The 22,066-nt window shown below is 44.1% G+C and overlaps 1 protein-coding gene across 2 annotated transcripts in view; it reads left to right on the top strand.

Moving 5' to 3' along the window:
* The window catches only part of LOC126481242 (uncharacterized), a 637,746-nt gene that overhangs the window by 525,062 nt on the left and 90,618 nt on the right, over positions 1-22,066 (top strand). For both annotated transcript variants that reach the window (XM_050104856.1, XM_050104855.1), the window contains one exon: positions 5,141-5,322. In XM_050104856.1, the coding sequence (XP_049960813.1) occupies positions 5,149-5,322 (174 nt within the window). In that variant the 5' untranslated portion in view covers positions 5,141-5,148. The remainder of the gene's footprint in view (positions 1-5,140; positions 5,323-22,066) is intronic.

Raw genomic sequence — 22,066 nt, 5'->3', positions numbered from 1 at the left:
GGGTACTTCTAATCTTTTTTCAGGCAGTGTATGTCTGAAAAAAAAATGTGTGTGAAATCTTATGGGACTTAACTGCTACTTAACCTGAATTATCCTAAGGACACCGGCGGGATCAGGGATTTTCTCTGCCTCGTGATGACTGGGTGTTGTGTGATGTCCTTAGATTAGTTAGGTTTAAGTAGTTCTAAGTTCTAGGTGACTGACGACCATAGATGTTAAGTCCCATAGTGCTCAGAGCCATTTGAACCATTTGAACCTAAGGACAAACACACACACCCATGCCCGAGGAAGGACTCGAACCTCCGCGGGGACCAGCCGCACAGTCCATGACTGTAGCGCCTTAGACCGCTCGGCTAATCCAAATGTTCAAATGTGTGTGAAATCTTATGGGACTTAACTGCTAAGGTCATCAGTCCCTAAGCTTACACACTACTTAACCTAAATTATCCTAAGGACAAACACACAAACCCATGCCCAAGGGACGACTCGAGCCTCCGCCGGGACCAGCCGCACAGTCCATGACCGCAGCGCCTCAGACCGCTCGGCTATTCCAGCGCGGCAGTGTATGTCTGACACATGATGCTCGTCCTAGCAGACTGTCGAGGCAGTCCGGTACCAATGCACCTTTTAGATGTGAAGTACGACGATTTCAGAAGAGAAGTGAGTTCGCAGCCGTGTTTTGAACCATACGATGTACTGATATCGTACGCCTCTCAGCGCTAGCGGGGGTTAACTTGGGGGCTGCTCAATATCGGGACAGGAACTTTCACCAGTTTTCTTCGCCCTCCTTTCCCATTTCAAGATTGTGCTCCGTCTCTATCGACATCGAGGTCGACGGGAGGTTAAAGTTCTAACATTATATTTCTTACTACACGACTGTCCATTAAAATAGCTAGACCATGAAGAAATGCAGATGATAAACGGATATTCATTGGACAAATATATTATACTAGAACTGACATGTGATTACACATTTTCACGCAATTTGGGCGCATGGATCCTCAGAAATCAGTACCTAGAACAACCACCTCAGGCCTAATAATGGCCTTGATACGTCTGGGCATTGAGTCAAACAGGGCTTGGATGGCGTGTACAGGTACAGCTGCCCATGCAGCTTGAACACGATACCACAGTTCATCAAGAGTAGTGACTGCCGTATTGTGACGAGCCAGTTGCTCGGCTACCATTGACCAGGCGTATTCAGTTGGTGAGAGATCTGGATAATGTGCTGGCCAGGGCAGCGGTCGTGCATTATCCTGCTGAAATGTAGGGATCCGCAGGGATCGAATCAAGGGTAGAGCCACGGGTCGTAACACATCTGAAATGTAACGTCCACTGTTCAAAGTGCCGTCAATGCGAACAAGACGTGACCGAGACGTGTTACCAATGGCACCCCATACCATCACACCGGGTGATACGCCAGTATGGCGATGACGAATACACGCTTCCAATGCGCGTTCACCACGATGTCGCCGAATACGGATGCGACCATCATGATGCTGTAAACAGAACCTAGATTCATCCGAAAAAATGACGTTTTGCCATTCGTGCACCCAGGTTCGTCGTTGAGTACACCATCGCAGGCGCTCCTGTCTGTGATGCAGCGTCAAGGGTAACCGCAGCCATGATCTCCGAGCTGATAGTCCATGCTGCTGCAAACGTCGTCGAACTGTTCGTACAGATGGTTGTTATCTTGCAAACGTCCCAATCTGGAGACTCAGGGATCGAGACGTGGCTGCACGATCCGTTACAGCCATGCGGATAAGATGCCTGTCATCTCGACTGCTAGTGATATGAGGCCGTTGGGATCCAGCACGGCGTTCCGTATTACCTTCCTGAACTCACCGATTACATTTTGTGCTAACAGTCATTGGATCTCGACCAACGCGAGCAGCAATGTCGTGATACGATAAACCGCAATCGCGATAGGCTACAATCCGACCTTTATCAAAGACGGAAACATGATGGTTCGCATTTCTCCTCCTTACACGAGGCATCACAACATCACCAGGCAACACCGGTCAACTGCTGTTTGTGTATGAGTAATCGGTTGGAAAGTTTCCTCGTGTCAGCACGTTGTAGGCGTCGCCACCGGCACCAGCCTTGTGTGATGCTCTGAAAAGCTTATCTTTTGCACATCACAGCATCTTCTTCCTGTCGGTTAAATTTCGCGTCTGTAGCACGTCATCTTCGTGGTGTAGTAATGTTAATGGCCAGAAGTGTAATACCGAAACCAGGTTAAAGAGCCGAAAAAAAACAAGGTTCCGGGTTCGAGTCCCGGTCTGACACGCAACTTTAATTTGGCGGGAGGTTCGGATAATGGTGTTGCTACGTGTGGACACCAGGACGCTAGAGGCTGTCTGCAGCTGCCTGTCGTCACCGCGCAGGGTTGTCTAGGCCTTTCTGTTGTGAACGCGGGGCAGCGCAGCGGGCGCAGGTACCGCACAATGGTCTGTGCCGCGGCCGGGCAGACCCGCTGCCGCCTCTTGCCTCCCGACCTCGCCCCTCCCTCCTGTATTGATCCCCAGCTCCTCCTCCTCCTCCTCCTCCTGGCAACACACACAGAGAAACACAGACATCACCGGGAATTGCAAACTCCAGCCCTGCCCGAGCGCCGTGTCGGATCGCCGCTCTCTCTCTCTCGGCCCCTGACGGCCTGCCGCACTGCGATACTTGTGCTCCCGCGGCAGAGGGCGCGTCCGCAAAGAAGGCGGCGCAGCCACTCAATTAGCGTCGCGGTCTGACGCTTGTCCCGTCCTGGCACAGCTCCTACCACCCGCTTGATTTAACGTGAGGCTGCCTGGCGCAATCAGGACGTCGACGACAATAATTTTTCGAGGGGGGGGGGGGGGGGGGAGGGGGAGGTCCGCTAAGCGCTAAGTAACCTTTAATAGAATGTCTTGTTGATGCAATAATTTACCAACAGCCGTATGTATTGTAGAAATTTATTTTATTTTATGAACTTCTATGTGCTACCAGTTTCGGCATTACATTGATGCCATCTTCAGGTCCCACTCGTCATAGTCGTAAAATCGCTATACACGGAAGGAGCCATATAACTGGATCCGTGAATCGATCGTCCTGCAACAGCTCTTGGTGGCCAGGCGACACAGTCTGTGTGTATAGCGATTTTACGACTATGACGATTGGGACCTGAAGATGGCATCAATGTAATGCCGAAACTGGTAGCACATAGAAGTTCACAAAATAAAATAAATTTCTACAGTACATGCGGCTGTTCATAAATTATTGCATCAAGAAGTTCATGCCAGCCGTCGTACCACGATCCATAATGGATCAACGAAGATTTAATAGAATGAGAGGGAGAAAGTCTCCTAGGTTCCTTAGCACAGGTGATTTGAAGGAGGTGAATAGGGTTCAGTTACTTAAGAATTAAATTTTAAAAAGTATTTTCACAATAGTTTAACCTTTTTCGGAGAAGTGTCTTACAGCGGCTATCTTTCCTTGCGAATCAGTAAGTACACCCTACACTCTAGACTGGCGTCCGCAGAAATTTTTCCAAAAGGTTCAAAACTCCCATTTTGAGTGTAACTAATTGCGTGAGCTTGAAAACGTGTCGTGCCCCAAGAACCGTAAACAATTTTATTCTTTAGGAGTGTAATATGAACTGGAACACTAAACTAATTGCATTAGTTAAACTGCCAACGTTCCTCCATACTTCGTGGTTTAAAAATGGTTCAAATGGCTCTAACCACGATGGAACTTAATATCTGAGGTCGTCAGTCCCCTAGACTTAAAACAACTTAAACCTAACTAACCTAAGGACATCACACACATCCATGCCCGAGGCAGGATGCGAACCTGCGACCGTAGCTGCCGCGTGGCTCCGGACTGAAGCGCCTAGAACAGCTCAGCCACCACGGCCGGCATACTTTGTGGTGTTTCTGTACTTAACTACGTGGCCCTTATTGGTGATTCTCCTGTGAACAATATTATTCTTTAATGATAACAGTTTCGCCATTTAACGACGGTTGAAAAGGGCTATAGAGCCTAAACTGCAATAAAAGGGCTTAAAAGTGTTAACGTCCTTACAGACACTATGGCTATTTCGAATATGTCGCTATTTTCAACAGTTTAACCTTTTTCGGAGAAGCGTCTTACAGTGGCTGTTTATCCTTGCGAATCAATGACTACACCCTTGCACTAAACGACTAGCGACCGCAGAAATTTTTCCAATATTGTGCAAGGTTAAAAACTCCCATTTTGAATATAAGTAATTCGATGAGCTTGAAGACGTGTCATTGCCCAAGAACAATAGATAATTTTGTTCTTCAAGAATTTTATATAAACTCGAACATTAAACTTATTGCATTAGTTGAACAGAAAACTTCCAGCGTTCCTCCACACTTTATGGTGTGTCTGTACTTAATTACGTGGCGCTTACTCCCGATTATGTTGTGAACAATATTATTTTCCCATTTGAATGGTTCAAATGGCTCTGAGCACTATGGGACTTAACATCTGAGGTCATCAGTCCCCTAGAACTGAGGACTACTTAGACCTAACTAACCTAAGGACATCACACACATCCATGCCCGAGGCAGGATTCGAACCTGCGACCGTAGCGGTCGCGCGGTTCCAGACTGAAGAGCCTAGAACCGCTCGGCCACACCGGCCGGCTTTTCCAATTTGACTGGTGGTTAAAAAGGGCTATAGAGCCTAAACTGCAAAGGTTATTAAAATGACTTAAAAGTATTATTTCCTTACGGACACTACAGCTATTTGGAATCTATCGCTATTTTCAAATAGGGGTGGGGATTCTTTATTGTCCTATGGCAATCAGCCACTTTGCATGCCGTAGCACATGGTAAGTACGTCATGTCAATGCCGTTTATATCGTATGTCAAATCAATATTAGCTTCCTGATCAATACCAGTCCAACTCTGAACTTAAAACGTGATACATATTTCACCGCAGACGCAGTATGAAATGGCTGTAGAGCTGAAATTGCAATACTGTCCGGCAGGAAGTGTGGGAGCATTCAAAATGTAAATCCTTTATCGTGAAGAGAATTCTACTTCGCAGTGACTCCGAAAAATAAGGAAATTGTCTAAAAATATTAGGCGTTTCGCCGGCATTGTGCTGCGCCATCCTCAGAGTTCGGGTTCGCTTGTTGCAGGTGCAGCGATGGCAGTGCAGCTGCTTGACGAGGACCACCTGGCGATCAGCGCTATCGTCACGGTGGCCATGCAGCTCATCTTCTTCGCAGTGGCCGCCACCTTCCAGTTCGACAAGCTGACCGACTTCGCCGGCGGCACCAATTTCATCATCATCGCCCTCCTAACATTCTTTTTGGGTCAGGTAATGCCGCACCACACAAGACGCCACTACTAGGTGTAACTTTCTGTTGTTGAAATTTTCTCACTTTAAGCCTGAGTATGGACAAGAGAAAGCAGGTTAAATATTAACGTTCCGTTGATGCTTACGTGATTATGGACGGACCAGATTCTCTGGCGAGATGTAGGCGCCCCGGTGGTCCCGGTCGCCTACGGTGGACTGAAAAGCCGAGCGGTGACCTCTCCAGTTGTCAGGATGATAGGAAATGACCGTGGACGCGCCAGAAACGCCAAAGAAACATTATTAATTCATAACACCTTTATTCCAGCCGAGTACAATGTGCCCTGCGTAACACAGGCTGGTTGAGCTTGGTGATATCAACGACCTTCCCCGAGTCCTCGCTGACTCGTAGCGATGACACCAGCTCCGGGCCGCACCAGTCTTGCTAGCGCAGCGCCGCGTGCTGTGACGTAGCGGAGGAATGCCCTTACTTCGGCCGCGCGTGGCTGGAGGCGCCCGGCTGGGCGGCGGCTCGGCTGCTGACAGGAGGCCGCTGGGCGTGGAGGCTCCGGGTTTGAGTCCTGGCGCTGTCGGCACGAGAGGCGTTCTCGTAGTGCGGAGTGTACTCTATCCCACCCCATCTTCTTTGCTGCTCCTCCTGGTGGCTCGTCCGCGATGGACGGGTGGAACGGGCTGCAATCCCCCAGCGTCGTCGGCTCACCCGGTTGTGACGGCGGATGCACAGGGCCTAGGCCCCGCACGATCTCGACAACGGCTCACTGATGTGGTCAGCATTGGCGGCCAGCGAGTCTGCCGCGATGTCTGCTAATCCTGGGTTGATGTTTGACAGCGGCAGCAGAGAGGACCAGAGCTGGTACTGTCTCCTCACGTCTGCTGCTGGATGGGCCGCCCTTACTGCAACATCTCCTTAATAGAGATTAACATGTCGATCACCGAGCTGAGCGCTACGCAGCGTCCCAGTACACATCTAACTGCAAGTGCCTTTTTGCTATCAAAGCTGGCATATTTAAAGGAAGCACGAGCGACGTCCCGACGTCATGCTCGTTTGTAATGAACGCATTCATTCCACTTATACTGCTGATTCATCTGTCGTACTCGCCCCTTAGGTGTTCTTGCGACAGATTTACGTGTTGTTACAGCAGACTTACGCGAAGTTGTGAAATGCAGTACAGCTGACGCTATACCTCTGTCTTACACTCTACAAAAGTCTCCATCTAATGCAAACCCGCATGCTAAGCAATTCTCTCTTGCCTGTTGTGTGTAACCAGGCCATTGCCCCTGCGTGACGACACATTCCGATATATGTGCAATCCTCTTACCTCTTGGCTAACCTACTGCCTCTGGCTCTCGGCATAGGCAACGAAACTTTGACAATATTCCACGTTTCCAACTCTTTACTATTCTGCGACACTACAGAGACAAGATTGGAGGGTTCATCCATACGTCTTCTAGTGGCGCACTAGATAAACATATTGTAATTCCTTTGTCACTACCTTCTGATAACACTGCTGTTTGTGTAAACTGTCTCGTTTTCGGACTCTGGGTGAACGAGATGTGTGCTATGGTGCGACACTTGACTCGCAGTCGTGAACACGGGTTTCAAATCGCCTTCTGATCATCTAGATTTAGATTTAACATGCTAACGCCGCGGTGATTTCTTTGAGAAAGGCACAGACAGTCGTCTTCCCTTGGCCTTCATAAAACTGTACTTCTGCTCCGTCTCTAATGACGAAGTAAGTAGCTCAACACTTCTCTGATGGACTCCTGAGTATCGCTCATCAGTCTGGGGCCCTTGCCAGATACATTTGATAGAAGTAATAGAATTCCAAAGAAGGCTAGTGCATTTCGTCACAGGTTGGCACGGAAGTGTCACTGAGGTGCTCATACATCTCCAGTGGCAGACGCTACAAGAGAGGCGTTGTACATCAGGCTGTGGCTGAGTTAAAAGTCGGAGAGCATATATTCCTAGAAGGGTCAAGTAGCGCATTACTTTCTCCAATACGCATCTCGCGAAAAAACGAAGGAAGTAAAATCAGAGAGCCTCGAGCTCACATAGAGGCTTCCCTATGATCACTCCTCTCCCACACTATTCGTGACTGGAACAGAAAAATGGCGGACAGTGACAGCGACTTGCGGTCTATAGATGTGGATAGAAATGAAGAAGTAGATGACATTGTCGTAGTTGTGACAGACCATAATCTTCCATCCTTTCTTCCTTCTTGACCACTAAACAAGGCATGGCCATTATGATGGCTTGTACATATGTTCGCACTTGAAAGTAACTCACAGGTTATACTACCTGGCAATACAAATACAAATACAACAAGACGAAATTTACTGCAATTAACAACTGCAAATGTAGAAAGAATGGATTATTAAAAGTAATGGTTGTGGTCGTGAATCTTATGGCAACTAAAATAATGGAAGAATGGCGAAGATACTCAGCCATGTCGCTTTTGCAAAAGAACCATCCCGGCTTTCTCAGTAAAATACCAAGCGAAACTAGAAGAATCCTAAATCAGGATAGCTAAGCGGATTTTTGATCTCCGATCCTTTCGAATATAAATCCAGCTCTATCTGATTAATCATCTCGTTTCATACTGCTTTTAAGACCACATTCGAAGTAGAGATTATCATCCACTAAACATGAGGCGTTGTTTGTGAAGTTATGTTTCGTTCTACATTTTATTCAGCTACTTGATTTCAGTTGCGAGTGATCACGTTTTTATCATTTCTTATCTATCAAATATGTCTACATCCACAGCTTAAGAAGGTCCAAACAAATGTCTTCACAAAACTAATTATTTCGCATGCTTGTGTGTGTGTGTGTGTGTGTGTGTGTGTGTGTGTGTGTGTGTGTGTGTGTGTGTGTGTGTGTGTGTGGAGACATTCGCTAATTGTGATGATGTCACTTTTACTCTTTAAAGGGCAGGTTTTCCACAACGTTTCTTCTTTTAATATCCATGATACTGCGTAAGCGGCGGAATTCGTGAATTCGAAATGAAATAGTGAAGGCTACAGTTAAATGTCTCTTCGGCCGTATTTGGAGTTATTTCTCCTTCGTTCAATTCAATTGTAACATTGGTTTTCGGTCCGAAATTTTTATCTCGAGACACCTTCAGATATTCACATAAACCTGTGATTAACTTAATTAATATATTGTTCATAAATTTTTATTCTGGCTGAGATTTCGCCACATAACCACAATCATTCTGTTGTGTTGCGCATTTAGAAGCATGGACTTGGAATTGTTGTCCGGTTTTTACGGAAAGAGCTACACTTTTAAGTTAAAATTGTTGCTGATAGTAGATTGTGCCGATTATCTATTGAGATTTGAGTGACATCTGACACGAAACAGAGTGACTGAGATAGATTTTTAAGATCTGTGCGCTATGCTTATAACAGAAAAATTTAACAGCACTTACGAAGTGGCCTTTAGATACGTTTTATTCCAGACTTTGTCAGGTATGTTTCGTACCTCTGCTTATGCAGGTCTCCATCTACTTGCGGAATTACTAGACTGAAGTTATGACTAGAATTCTAGACTGAATAATGTACACGAGGAAAGCTTAGCTGTTCGATTATTTGGTCCACAAAAGTTAGATTGATAGACCTTGCCATAGATGGTTATGTATAGTGTCCATATCTCACCGTTACATGCGAAAGCCGGGGAGAGGCCTAGATCTGCTGCTCATTCGAGGAAAAATTGAAGTGGCACTATTTTGGTTCAAATGGCTCTGAGCACTATGCGACTTAACATCTGAGGTCATCAGTCGCCTAGAACGTAGAACTAATTAAACCTAACTAACCTAAGGACATCACACAAATCCATGCCCGAGGCAGGATTCGGACCTGCGACCGTAGCGGTCACGCGGTTCCAGACTGAAGCGCCTTTAACCGCACGGCCACACCGGCCGGCAGGCACTATTTTCTTGACTTGCCTAAATGTCCGTAAAAACAATTCGCTTAAAGGATAAACGAGTCATCGAGTCCAGAAAATGTCGCAAAGGTGCGCACAGGAGATAGATGCCAGATATTTTTCTCTGAACTACTTTGCGGTAATAGACGGGAATAGCCATTCTTACTACTGTCCATAAGGTGAGCCCAAGCACAACGGGATACGGGTCAGTCTACCACACAGGCGCAACCCGTCAAGACCGCAACTACCTAATTGGGTCTTTCCGACGGCATGAAGTAATTAAAGAAGAGATTGGTTTACTTAAATAACATTTTTGCGTTTGACGAGGTCTTTCGCCGGTTCACTTACTGTGGTGTGGTTTTTGACAGCTCTGAAAGTCTGAAACAATAGCTCTTACATATATCTTAAGGGAAACGGCGACATCTCCTGCTTGCGTCTACATTGCGCAACAGAATTTAAGGACAACTTTTTCGAAAGCCCGCAATTCCCACACACTGAGATGCTTACGTTTGAAATTTAGCTCAAAGGTGAGTACAACTTTCCTCTGTAATGGTGCAAAACCGTGGAGCCCTGCGACAGTACGTGGTCGGCACATGAGAAAAAAAGGCCACACCTCAGACGTTTATGTGACGTGTAATGTGGGTTAATGGTGTCATATAGGCACCGAATTTCACCACAAATCTACCCAACGCCAGCGTGAGCATGTCACACTATGTTGAGGTCGTCACATCCCTGCGTACCCAAATTTCGTCCCTCCCTTTGAGGACTCTGCCATGGAGGTTAGAACAGCGACACAAAGTGGTGAAATCACGCAGTTTTCTTACGGGTGGCCGAGGAAAACATTCCAGATACGCTGTCGCTCAGAATCGGCACGAAATACCTTTGCTGGTGGTGGCATAATCGACCTCAATGAAACCACCCCTTTCCCTGAGGTTTTAATTCCCACACAGTAAGCGGTACGGTGTGCATCAGGAAGATGTCCTTCACAACCTTTGCCACTGCTGACACCCTCGTGCGTTTCAGTCCTTCACTGTGGGGCTGCATCCACATCGAACGTTATCGCACCTATTTCGAAGCGCAGTGTGATCGTATTTTTTTTTCTTTTGTACATGCTGGAACATCTAGGGTAAATTCAAAAAACGTTCGTCGAAATTTGAACGTGATCTGGAGCAGCTAAGTGTGCTTCTGCTTTTTCAGAACTCCTATTTTGTGTCCTCATGTGACGTGATCATTGGGAGATACGTGATTGCCTAGTTTGGCAAAACCTCGATGCTACCCGCCCACCTTTGTTGATAATTTTAAAAACTTACCTGTACAGACAGGACTAATGACGAAGGTCTAACCCCTTGCAAACCGACAACCCATTCGCCACTTTTCGATTCCAGATGGCCTACTATAAGGCGCAAGAGCAGCAGTGCAGCGGCCAAAGAGCAGCAGTGTAGCCTCCCTGCAGGCGCCTGGTACCCTCGTCACGGGTTCTGTCTGTACAGGTACGTTTTTGAGGCCCGCAAAAAAACGCGGATGGGTGGCACCGACCCTTTTACCGAAACGGGAGGACACAAAAGGACTCTTTGGAGTTTTATTAGTGCAGTCGCACTCTGTCCGCCTCTGCCGCTGTGATTTCGCTACAGCAAGCTGCGAAACAGGTGGGATGAAAAAGCTTAAATACTAGGGCAGTATCACAACAGAACTCGAACTATTCGAACTGTTTACGTCACAGTTGTAGATGAAGATGAAATACTAGATATGATACTGCGTGAAGAGTTTGACAGAGCACTGAAAGACCTAAGTCGAAACAAGGCCCCGGGAGTAGACAACATTACATTAGAACTACTGACAGCCTTGGGGGAGCCAGGCCTAACAAAACTCTACCATCTAGTGAGCAAGATGTATGAGACAGGCGAAATACCCTCAGACTTCAAGAAGAATATAATAATTCCAGTCCCAAAGAAAGCAGGGGTTGACAGATGTGAAAATTACCGAACTATCAGTTTAATAAGCCACGGTTGCAAAATACTAACACGAATTCTGTAGAGACGAATGGAAAAACTGATAGAAGCCGATCTCGGGGAAGATCAGTTTGGATTCCGTAGAAATGTTGGAACACATAAGGCAATACTGACCCTACGGCTTGTCTTAGAAAATAGATTAATGAAAGGCAAACCTACGTTTCTACCATTTGTAGACTTAGAGAAAGCTTTTGACAATGTTGACTGGAATATTCTCTTTCAGATTCCGAAGGTGGCAGGGGTAAAATACAGGGAGCGAAAGGCTATTTACAATTTGTACAGAAACCAGATGGCAGTTATAAGAGTCGAGGGGCATGAAAGGAAAGCAGTGGTTGGAAAGGGAGTGATACAGGGTTGTAGTCTATCCCCGATGTTATTCATCCTGTATATTGAGCAAGCTGTAAAGGCAACAATAGAAAAATTTGGAGTACGAATTAAAATCCATGGAGAAGAAATTAAAACTTTGAGGTTCGCCGATGACATTGTAATTCTGTTAGAGACAAAAGGACGTGGAAGAGCAGTTGAACGGAATGGACAGTGTCTTGAAAGGAGGATATAATATGAACATCAACAAAAGCAAAATGAGGATAATGGAATGTAGTCGAATTAAGTCTGGTGATGCTGAGGGAATTAGATTAGGAAAAGAGACGCTTAAAGTAGTAAAGGAGTTTTGCTATTTGGGGAGCAAAGTAGCTGATGAAGGTCGAAGTAGAGAGGATATAAAATGTAGACTGGCCATGGCAAGGAAAGCGTTTCTGAGGAAGAGAAATTTGTTAACATCGAGTATAGAATTAAGTGTCAGGAAGTCGTTTCTGAAAGTATTTGTATGGAGTGTAGCGATGTATAGAAGTGAAACATGGACGATAAATAATTTGGACAAGAAGAGAATAGAAGCTTTTGAAATGTGGTGCTACAGAAGAATGCTGAAGATTAGATGGGTATATCACATAACTAATGAGGTGGTATTGAATAGGATGGGGGAGAAGAGAAGTATTTTTTTTAATAGGATGGGGGAGAAGAGAAGTTTTTTTTTGTGGAAGGAGACCAGACAGCGAGGTCATCGGTCTCATCGGATTAGGGAAGGACGGGGAAGGAAGGCGGCTGTGCCCTTTGAAAGGAACCATCCCGGCATTTGCCTGGAGCGATTTAGGGAAATCACGGAAAATCTAAATCCGGATGGCCGGACGCGGGATTGAACCATCGTCCTCCCGAATGCGAGTCCAGTGTCTAACCACTGCGCCACCTCGCGCGGTGCGATTAGGAGAAGTTTGTGGCACAACTTGACCTGAAGAAGGGATCGTTTGGTAGGACATGTTCTGAGGCATTAAGGCATCACCAATTTAGCATTGGAGGGCAGCGTGGAGGGTAAAAATCGTAGAGGGAGACCAAGAGATGAATACACTAAGCAGATTCAGAAGGATGTAGGTTGCAGTAAGTACTGGCAGATGAAGAAGCTTTCACAGGATAGAGTAGCATGGAGAGCTGCATCAAACGAGTCTCTGGACTGAAGACCACAACAACTACACAACGTCACAGTTCTGGAAATCTCTGGTTCTGTACGATCTTCCGATTGCCCCGCGAACAAAAGACTATTGTTTGTACTATGTCCATGACCAGTCTTTAATGTACTATGGATTGTAATAGTAAACATAACTGAGAATCACGGACTACAGTATCTTTTATGGTGCAGGCCAACTAATAAATAAATAACGCCAACTAATAAATAAATAAGAGATTTCAATCGTGATTCTGTCGAATTCTCGAGCATTTGTTCGTCCCGCAATCTAGTGACGTCTAATGGTACTATCTCCAAAACTGGTCTTGATGTGGTAATTTATTCTCACGATAGCAATTACAGACTGTTTACTGAGATATATTTCGTTGGTTATGCAAATAATTCTTGATGAATTTTCTTCCTTGTTTCATCTGAATGTTGCCATATGTTTTCAAACTGACCTGTGACGTTTTTATGTGCTGTTACAACGGTATTTATACAAAAATTAAGATGCTATTTAGCAGTCCACATGCTAAATCGTTTGTCTTGTCAAAAAATAAAACAGTGACTTGGTTTTGTCAAGTAACGTTTTTCAGAGGACAACATTTTCGCCTTTACCTGTTACCTCTACTTAAAAATCAGCATAAATGTTTACATAAATTTCCGGAATGAGATTCAGAAGGAGAATCCCAAGTAAATGTAATATATCCACATAATAAATGGCTTATAAAACAATTGCTCGACCGATTATTAACGCTCATCAGTCTGGGACCCTTGTCAAGCTGCATTAATAGAAGAGATTGTGAAGATTCAAAGAATAGTGGCGCTTGTCTGCACGGTAATCATTTAGTCAGCGCGAGAGAGTTACGAAGACACCCAAGTAATTCCTGTGCCAGACGGTACGAGAGAGGTGAGGTGCATCACGGAGAGATAAACTAGTGAAGTCCTGAGAGAGAACATTCCAGGATGACTCGGGAAACGTGTTACTTCCTGCTACAAACGTTTCACGAAATGACAACGACAAGAAAGTCTGCTAAATTGGAGTACATACGAAGGTTTACCAATAATTATGCTTTCCACGCGCCGTTAGTAAAGATACGAGGTGTGGTTTCCGTTCCTGGAGTGCCGACACCTTGCTGTTTGAAGGGCCGTCCAGTACGGGGATGACGTCGCAGGGCTCCCCGCTTTCGCTCCATTACAGAGAAAGGTAGTACTCATCTTTGAGCCAGATTTCAAACTTAAATCTACTCCTACATCTACATGGATACTCTGCAAACCACGTTCAAGTGCCTGGCAAAGGGTTCATCGAACCACCTTCACAATTCTCTATTATTCCAATCTCGTATAGCGCGTGGAAAGAACGAACACCTATATCTTTCCGTACGACCTCTGATTTCCCTTATTTTATCGTGGTGATCGTTTCTCACTATGTAGGTCGGTGTCAACAAAATGTTTTCGCATTCGGAGGAGAAAGCTGGTGATTGTAATTTCGTGAGAAGATTCCGTCGCAACGAAAAACGCCTTTCTTTCAGTGATGTCCAGCCCAAATACTGTATCATTTCTGTGACACTCTCTCGCATATTTCGCGATAATACAAAACGTGCTTCGCTTCTTTGAACTTTTTCGATGTACTCCGTCAGTCCTATCTGGTAAGGATCCCACACCGCACAGCAGTATTCTAAAAGAGGACGAATAAGCGTAATGTAGGCAGTCGCCTTAGTACATCTGTTACAATTTCTAAGTGTCCTGCCAATAAAATGCTGTCTTGGTTAGCCTTTCCCACAACATTTTCTATGTGTTCCTTCCAATTTAATACCTAGGTATTTAGTTGCATTTACGGCATTTAGATTAGACTGGTTTACCGTGAAACCGAAGTTTAAAGAATTCCTTTTAGTACTCATGTGAATGACCTCACACTTTTCGTTATTTGGGGTCAATTTCAATTTTCGCACCATTCAGATATTTTTTCTAAATCGTTTTGCAATCCGTTTTGGTCTTCTGATAAGTTTATTAGTCGATAAGCGACAACGTCATCTGCAACCAACCGAAGACGGCTGCTCACATTGTCTCCCAAATCGTTTATATAGATAAGGAACGCCAGAAATCACTTCTGTTTTACTCAATGACTTTCCGTTAATTACTACATCTCTGACAGGAAATCACAAAACCAGTCACATAACTGAGATGATATTCCATAAGCACGCTATTTCACTACTAGCCGCTTGTGTGGTACCGTGTCAAAAGCCTTTCGGAAATCCAGATATAAGAAATCGATCTGAAATCCCTCGTCAATAGCACTCAACACTTCATGTGAATAAAGAGCTAGTTGTGTTTTCTTCGAGGTAATTCATAATGTTCGAAACACAATATATGCTCCAGAATCCTGCTGCATATCGACGTTAACGATATGGGCCTGTAATTTAGTGGATTACTCCTTCTACCTTTCTCGAATATTGGTGTGACCTATGCAACTGTCCAGTCTTTGGATACGGATCATTCGTCGAGCGAACGGTTGTATATGTTTGTTAAGTATGGAGCTAATACATCAGCATACTCCGAAAGGAACCTAATTGGTATACAGTCTGGACCAGAAAACTTGCTTTTATTAAGTGATTTAAGTTGCTTCACTACTCCGAGGATATCTACTTCTACGTTACTCATGTTGGCAGCTGTTCTTGATTCGAATTCTGGAATATTTACTTCGTCTGCTTTGGGGAAGGCATTTCGGAAGGCTGTGTTTAGTAATTCTGCTTTGCCAGCACTGTCTTCGATAATATCTCCATTGCTATCGCGCAGAGAAGGCATTGATTGTTTCTTGCCTCTAACATACTTCACATACGACCAGAATCTCTTTGGGTTTTCTGCCAGGTTTCGAGACAAAGTCCGCGCTATATTTCGAGCTCCTCTAAAGGATCGCTAGTCTGGAGGATTTTGCGTCTGTTTAAATTTGGCATGTGTGTTTCGTTGTTTCTGCAACAGTGTTCTAACCCGTTTTGTGTACCAAGGAGGATCAGCTTCGTCGTTTGTTGATTTATTTGGTGTAAATCTCTCAATAGCTGCCGATACTATTTCTTTGAATGCAAGCTACACCTGGTCTACACTTACATTATTAATTCGGAATGAGTAGAGGTTATCCCTCAGGAAGGTGTCAAGTGAATTTTTATCTGCTTTTTTGAATAGGTATATTTTTCGCTTATTTTTGGAGGATTATAATATTCAATCTCGCTACGACAACTCTGTGTTCACTAATCCCTGAATCGGTTTTGATGTTCGTTATTAACTCAGGATTATTTGTTGCTAAGAGGTTAAGTGTGTTTTCACAACCGTTTACTATCCGCGTGGGCTCATGAACTAACTGCTCGAAATAATTTTCAGAGAATGCGTTTAGCACAATTTCGGATGATACTTTATGTGTACCTCCGGAACTGAACATGTATTTTCGCCAACATGTCGAGGGTAAATTAATGTCACTATCAACTATTATCGTATGAGTCGGATACGTGTTTGAAATCAAATTCAAGTTTTCTTTGAACCTTTCAACTACTGTATCATCTGAATTGGGAGGTCGTTAAAAGGATCCAGTAACTATTTTATTCCAGTTGCCAAGAATGACCTCTACCCATACTAACTCACAATGTCGCAATGTGTGGGAATTATGTGCTTCCCAAAAAGTGATCTTTTATTTGTGTTTCGTGGTGTCCATATATACCCCGCAAGACACCTAATAGTATGTAGCAGATGGTATCACTACCTTTTTCCCCTTCCTTGATCCCTTCGCTAATGGCGAGTGGGAGGCATAATTGTCGGTAAACCTTCGTATGAACTCTAATTTCTCGGATTTTCTCGTAGTCCTCATTTCGTAAAACATATGTAGGAGAAAGTAACGCGTTTCCCGAGTCATCCCACAGAAATGTTCTCTCTCGAGATTTCAGTAGTAAATCTCTCCGCGATGTTCAACACCTCTCTCGTACCGTCTGGGCAGGAATTACTTGAGTGTCTTCGTAACTCTCTCGCGCTGACTAAATAGTTCCATCAAGACACGCGCGAGTCTTCGTTGAATCTTCAATGTCTCTTCTATTAATACAACTTGATGCAAACTGATGGGCCATACTCAAGAATCGGTCAAAAAAGTGTTGTTTAAGTCATTTCTGATTTTGACGTATTAAATTTCATTTGCGATTCTCCCATTTAACCTCATTCCGACATCTGCATTTCCTAAAATTTATTTTATGTGGTCATTCCACTTAAGAAATGGTTCAAATGGCTCTGAGCACTATGGGACTTAACATCTGAGCTCATCAGTCGCCGAGAACTCAGAACTACTTAAAACTAACTATCCTAAGGACATCACACTCATCCATGCCCGAGGCAGGATTCGAACCTGCGAACGTAGCAGTCGCGCGGTTCCGGACTGAAGCACGTAGAACCGCTCGGCCACAGCGGCCAGCTCCAATTAAGATTGCTCTTTAAGCTTACTCCTAGGTATTTCACAGCAGCTACTGTTTACACTGATTTATCGCCAGTATTATAGTCGAACACTAATAGATTTCTTTGTATATTAATGGCCAATGCGTTACATTTATTTATAATAAGTTTGAACTGTCAGTTCATGCATCAGTCATCAATGCTTTACAGATATGTAGATCTCCTTTGGTTGTTAGCTGACACTCTTGTGTGTCAACGGAACGGCACTTCCAGAAATTCACCGCTTCATTCGTAATACAGATAGATCAGAAGTTACTAAACAGAAGTTAAACATCAATATTACATTCTTACCCGGAACTCAGACTTGTGCCTTTGCTCTTCAAAGACAATTCTCTACCAATTGAAAAATTCGAGTACCTCACGCTACGTTACCTAAAGTCCATGGTAGAAATGGAGGTTTGGGTATATGATAGTTGATTACATCTCTGGTTGTACGTAAATAACTTTACGTTTTTTTTTGTAAGCTGTCACAGTAACTTGTTACTTTTTTAAATTATTTAATAAAGCAACCTGTTGAGAGGTATGACTTCATCATTACGTAATACAAAATCACTGAGCTTAAGTAGACATATATCTTCACTTATTAGCTTTTAGGGTCGACTGCGCTGTGGATTACTCTATTCGACAGAAATAAGCATGCTCTTGTGGCGTACACTCCTTCCATTACTGTCCGCAGCTCGTAGTCGTGCGGTAGCGTTCTCGCTTCCCGCGCCCGGGTTCCCGGGTTCGATTCCCGGCGGGGTTAGGGATTTTCTCTGCCTCGTGATGACTGGGTGTTGTGTGATGTCCTTAGGTTAGTTAGGTTTAAGTAGTTCTAAGTTCTAGGGGACTGATGACCATAGATGTTAAGTCCCATAGTGCTCAGAGCCATTTTTGAACCTTCCGTTACTGTGGCTTACCCGATAATTATTGTGCAGTGCTTTTACACGTGTGAAGTACGCTGGTGATGTTACAATTGTAAGTGGAGATTTTAACTTACTGGCTATAGACTGGGAGACTCAAGTGATTACTATAAGTAGCAGGGACAGATAATCGAACAACATAGTTCCAAGTGCTTTATCCGAAAATTACCTTGAGGACTTACAGCATCGTCACGTGAAGATAACGCATTAGACCTCATGGTGATAGATACACCCGAACTTTAAAACTCAGAAAATGGAATCGGTGATCATAAGGCCATAACAGCATCACTTAACACGGCTGTAAATAGGAACACAAAGAAAGTATTGGAAGATCTTTCTTTTTAGCAAAAGCAACGAGAGACAAATTTCAGATTACCTGACTCATCAACACGAAAATTTCATCTCCAGCACTGACAATGTTGACCGTTAACGGACAAAATTCATGAGCATCCTACGGTACGCTCTACACGGGTATGTGAGGGATGGAAAAGACCCGTCGTCGTTCCACAACAGTGTTAGAAAGCTGCTACGAAAGCAAAGAGAACTTATAAGTTCAAACTTCCGGTCTGAGAGGCCGTGGTCGATCTGTAAAACTACTTCTTCCTGACGTTTCGTTGCCAACTGCGGGCAACATCTTCCACGGTGAGTCAACGACTGGCTGCAGACCGTTGACGTCCCGTTTATACAGAGCGCATAGAGGGCACCACCATACGTCACATGGGGCCGACTCTAAATCTGTCCCTGACTAACGTCATTGTTCTCGATTGAAGGCAATTGATTGTCACGTCGTGGGTGCAAAATCGACCGTCATATCTTATCTAACTTCAAGCCTTCATCTTTTCTATTAAAATTAGTCTCTGTTAGTGAGACGAGTGTGCTAGCCAGGACATTATTATGCACGCATGTATAGAGAAGCTATAGAAGTTCAGAAACACCACAATAATTTTAATAGAAAAGAGGAAGGCTTAAAGTTGGGTAAGATATTGCGGTCGACTCTGCACCAACGACGTGACAGTCGATTACCTTCAATCGAGAATAATAAGTTAGTCAGAGATAAACTTACAGTCGGCCCCACGTGACGTATGGTGGTGCACTCTATGCGCTCTATATAAACGGGACGTCAACGGTCTGCAGCCAGTCGTTGACTCACCTCGGAAGATGTTGCCCGCAGTTGTCAACGAAACGTCAGAAAGAAGTCGTCTTACAGATCGACCACGGCCTCTCAACCCGGAAGTTTTAGCTAATAAAGACGCCGGCCATGAAACCCTGCACATTATGAAAGAGATCTTAACTGCAGATTTAAATCGGTGGCGTTCGAACCAAGGGTTAGCCGGTTCGGATCCTGGTGATGGGAAAAAAATTCGCTGCCAGTATTTGGCCGGCAAGGGGAGAAGAGGTGGTGGTGTAAAGTTCCTGATCATCAGACTTTGCGTCAGTGTCCTGGTGTAAATACCAAACCTCTCCGCAGTGTCTCATGAAGTCAGAGCATGTGACACTATTGATGGAGATCCGTTCGTCGGATAGGGACGTTAAGTTTGGCGGCCCCCTCGGTGCTATTCGCGAGGATTAGGCTATGTGCCGGCACCGACTTCCGCCCTCACCCTTCTCTCATCATCGTCATCATCATCTTCATCATGGTCTCGGGTAAACACAAGAAGGGCTTCAGTCATAAATGGTGTAGGCTGAACACACGAAGAACGTAGGTACAGGAACTATTGGCATAACAATTATAAACCGTCGTAGCTGTGTTGGGCAAGTACCAGAGCTCCAAGCGCTAATAGAAAGCACTGAAGCTCAAATCGTTATAGGCACTGAAAGCTGGCTAAAGCAGGATATAAGTTCAGCCGATATTTTTGCGAAGAACCCAACTGTGTTCCGAAACGATAGGCTAAACACGGTTGGCGGTGCCCTGTTTGTTGTTGTCAGAAGTAGTCTAACTTGTCGCGAAATTGAAATAGATACTTCCTGTAAGTTAGTATGGGTAGAGGTCATTGCTGGCAACCGGAATAAAATAATAATTGGATCCTTTTACCGACCTCCCAATTCAGATGATACAGTTCCTGAAAGGTTCAAAGAAAATTTTAGTTTGATTTCAAACACGTGCCCGACTCATACGATAATATGTTGGTGAAAATACATGTTCAGTTCCGGAGGTACACATAAAATGTCATCCGAAATTGTGCTAAACGCATTCTCTGAAAATTATTTCGAGCAGTTAGTTCACGAGCCCACGCGGATAGTAAACGGTTGTGAAAACACACTTAACCTCTTAGCAACAAATAATCCTGAGTTAATAACCAACATCAAAACCGATTCAGGGATTAGTGAACACAGAGTTGTCGTAGCGAGATTGAATATTATAATCCCCAAATCCTCCAAAAATAAGCGAAAAATACACCTAGTCAAAAAAGCATATAAAAATTCACTTGACCCCTTCCTGAGAGACAATCTCCATTCATTCCAAATTAATAATATAAGTGTAGACCAGATGTGGCTTGAATTCAAAGAAATAGTGTCGGCAGCAATTGAGAGATTTACACCAAGTAAATTAACAAACGACGGAGCTGATCCTTCTTGGTACACAAAGCGGGTTAGAACACTGTTGCAGAAACAACGAAACAAGCATGCCAAATTTAACTAGAAGCAAATTCCACAAGATTGGCAATCTTTTACAGAAGCTCGAAATTTAGCGTGGACTTCAATGCGAGATGCTTACAACAGTTTCCAAAACGAAACTTTGTCTCGAAACCTGGCAGAAAACCCAAAGAGATTCTGGTCGTATGCGAAGTATGTTAGCGGCAAGAAACAATCAATGCCCTCTCTGCGAGATAGCAATGGAGATACTATCGAAGACAGTGCTGCCAGAGCAAAGTTACTAAACACAGCCTTCCGAAATGGCTTCACAAAAGAAGACGAAGTAAATATTCCAGAATTCGAATCGAGAACACCTGCCACAAGAGTAACGTAGAAGTAAATATCCTCGTAGTAGTGAAGCAACTTAAATCACTTAATAAAAGCAAGTTTTCTGGTCCAGACTATATACCAATTAGGTTCCTTTCGGAGTATGCTGATGCATTAGCTCCATACTTAACAATCATATACAACCGTTCGCTCGACGAAAGATCCGTACCCAAAGACTGGGAAGTTGTACAGGTCACACCAATATTCAAGAAAGGTAGTAGGATTAATCTACTAAATTACAGGCCCATATCGTTAACGTCGATATGCAGCAGGATTCTGGAACATATATTTTGTTTCGAACATTATGAATTCCCTCGAAGAAAACGGTCTATTGACACCCAGTCAACATGGGCTTAGAAAACACTGTTCTCGTGAAACATAACTAGCTCTTGATTCACATGAAGTGTTGAGTGCGATTGACAAAAGATTTCAGATCGATTCCGTATTTCGGTATTTCCCAAAGGCTTTTGACACGGTACCACACAAGTGGCTAGTAGTGAAATAGCATGCTTATGGAAAATCGTCTCAGTTATGCGATTGGATCGTGATTTCCTGTCAGAGAGGCCACAGTTCGTAGTAATTGACGGAAAGACATAGAGTAAAACAGGAGTGATTTTTGGCATTCCCCAAGGTATTATAGGCCCTTTGTAGTTCCTTATCTATATAAACTATTTGGGAGACAATCTGAGCAGCCGTCTTCGGTTGTTTGCAGACGACGCTGTCGTTTATCGAGTAATAAACTTATCAGAAGACCAAAACGGATTGCAAAACGATTCAGAAAAAATATCTGAATGGTGCGAAAATTGAAATTGACCCTAAATAACGAAAAGTGTGAGGTCATTCACATGAGTACTAAAAGGAATTCTTTAAACTTCGGTTACACGATAAATCAGTCTAATCTAAATGCCGTAAATTCAACTATATACATAGGTATAACAATTACGAACACCTTAAATTGAAATGAACAGATAGAAAA

This window comes from Schistocerca serialis, chromosome 5 (genome assembly GCF_023864345.2).
Source record: "Schistocerca serialis cubense isolate TAMUIC-IGC-003099 chromosome 5, iqSchSeri2.2, whole genome shotgun sequence".
In the NCBI taxonomy this organism is placed as follows: Eukaryota; Metazoa; Arthropoda; class Insecta; order Orthoptera; family Acrididae; genus Schistocerca; species Schistocerca serialis.
Note: the sequence above shows the minus strand (reverse complement) of the source record. Positions and strands in the feature narration are given on the sequence as shown.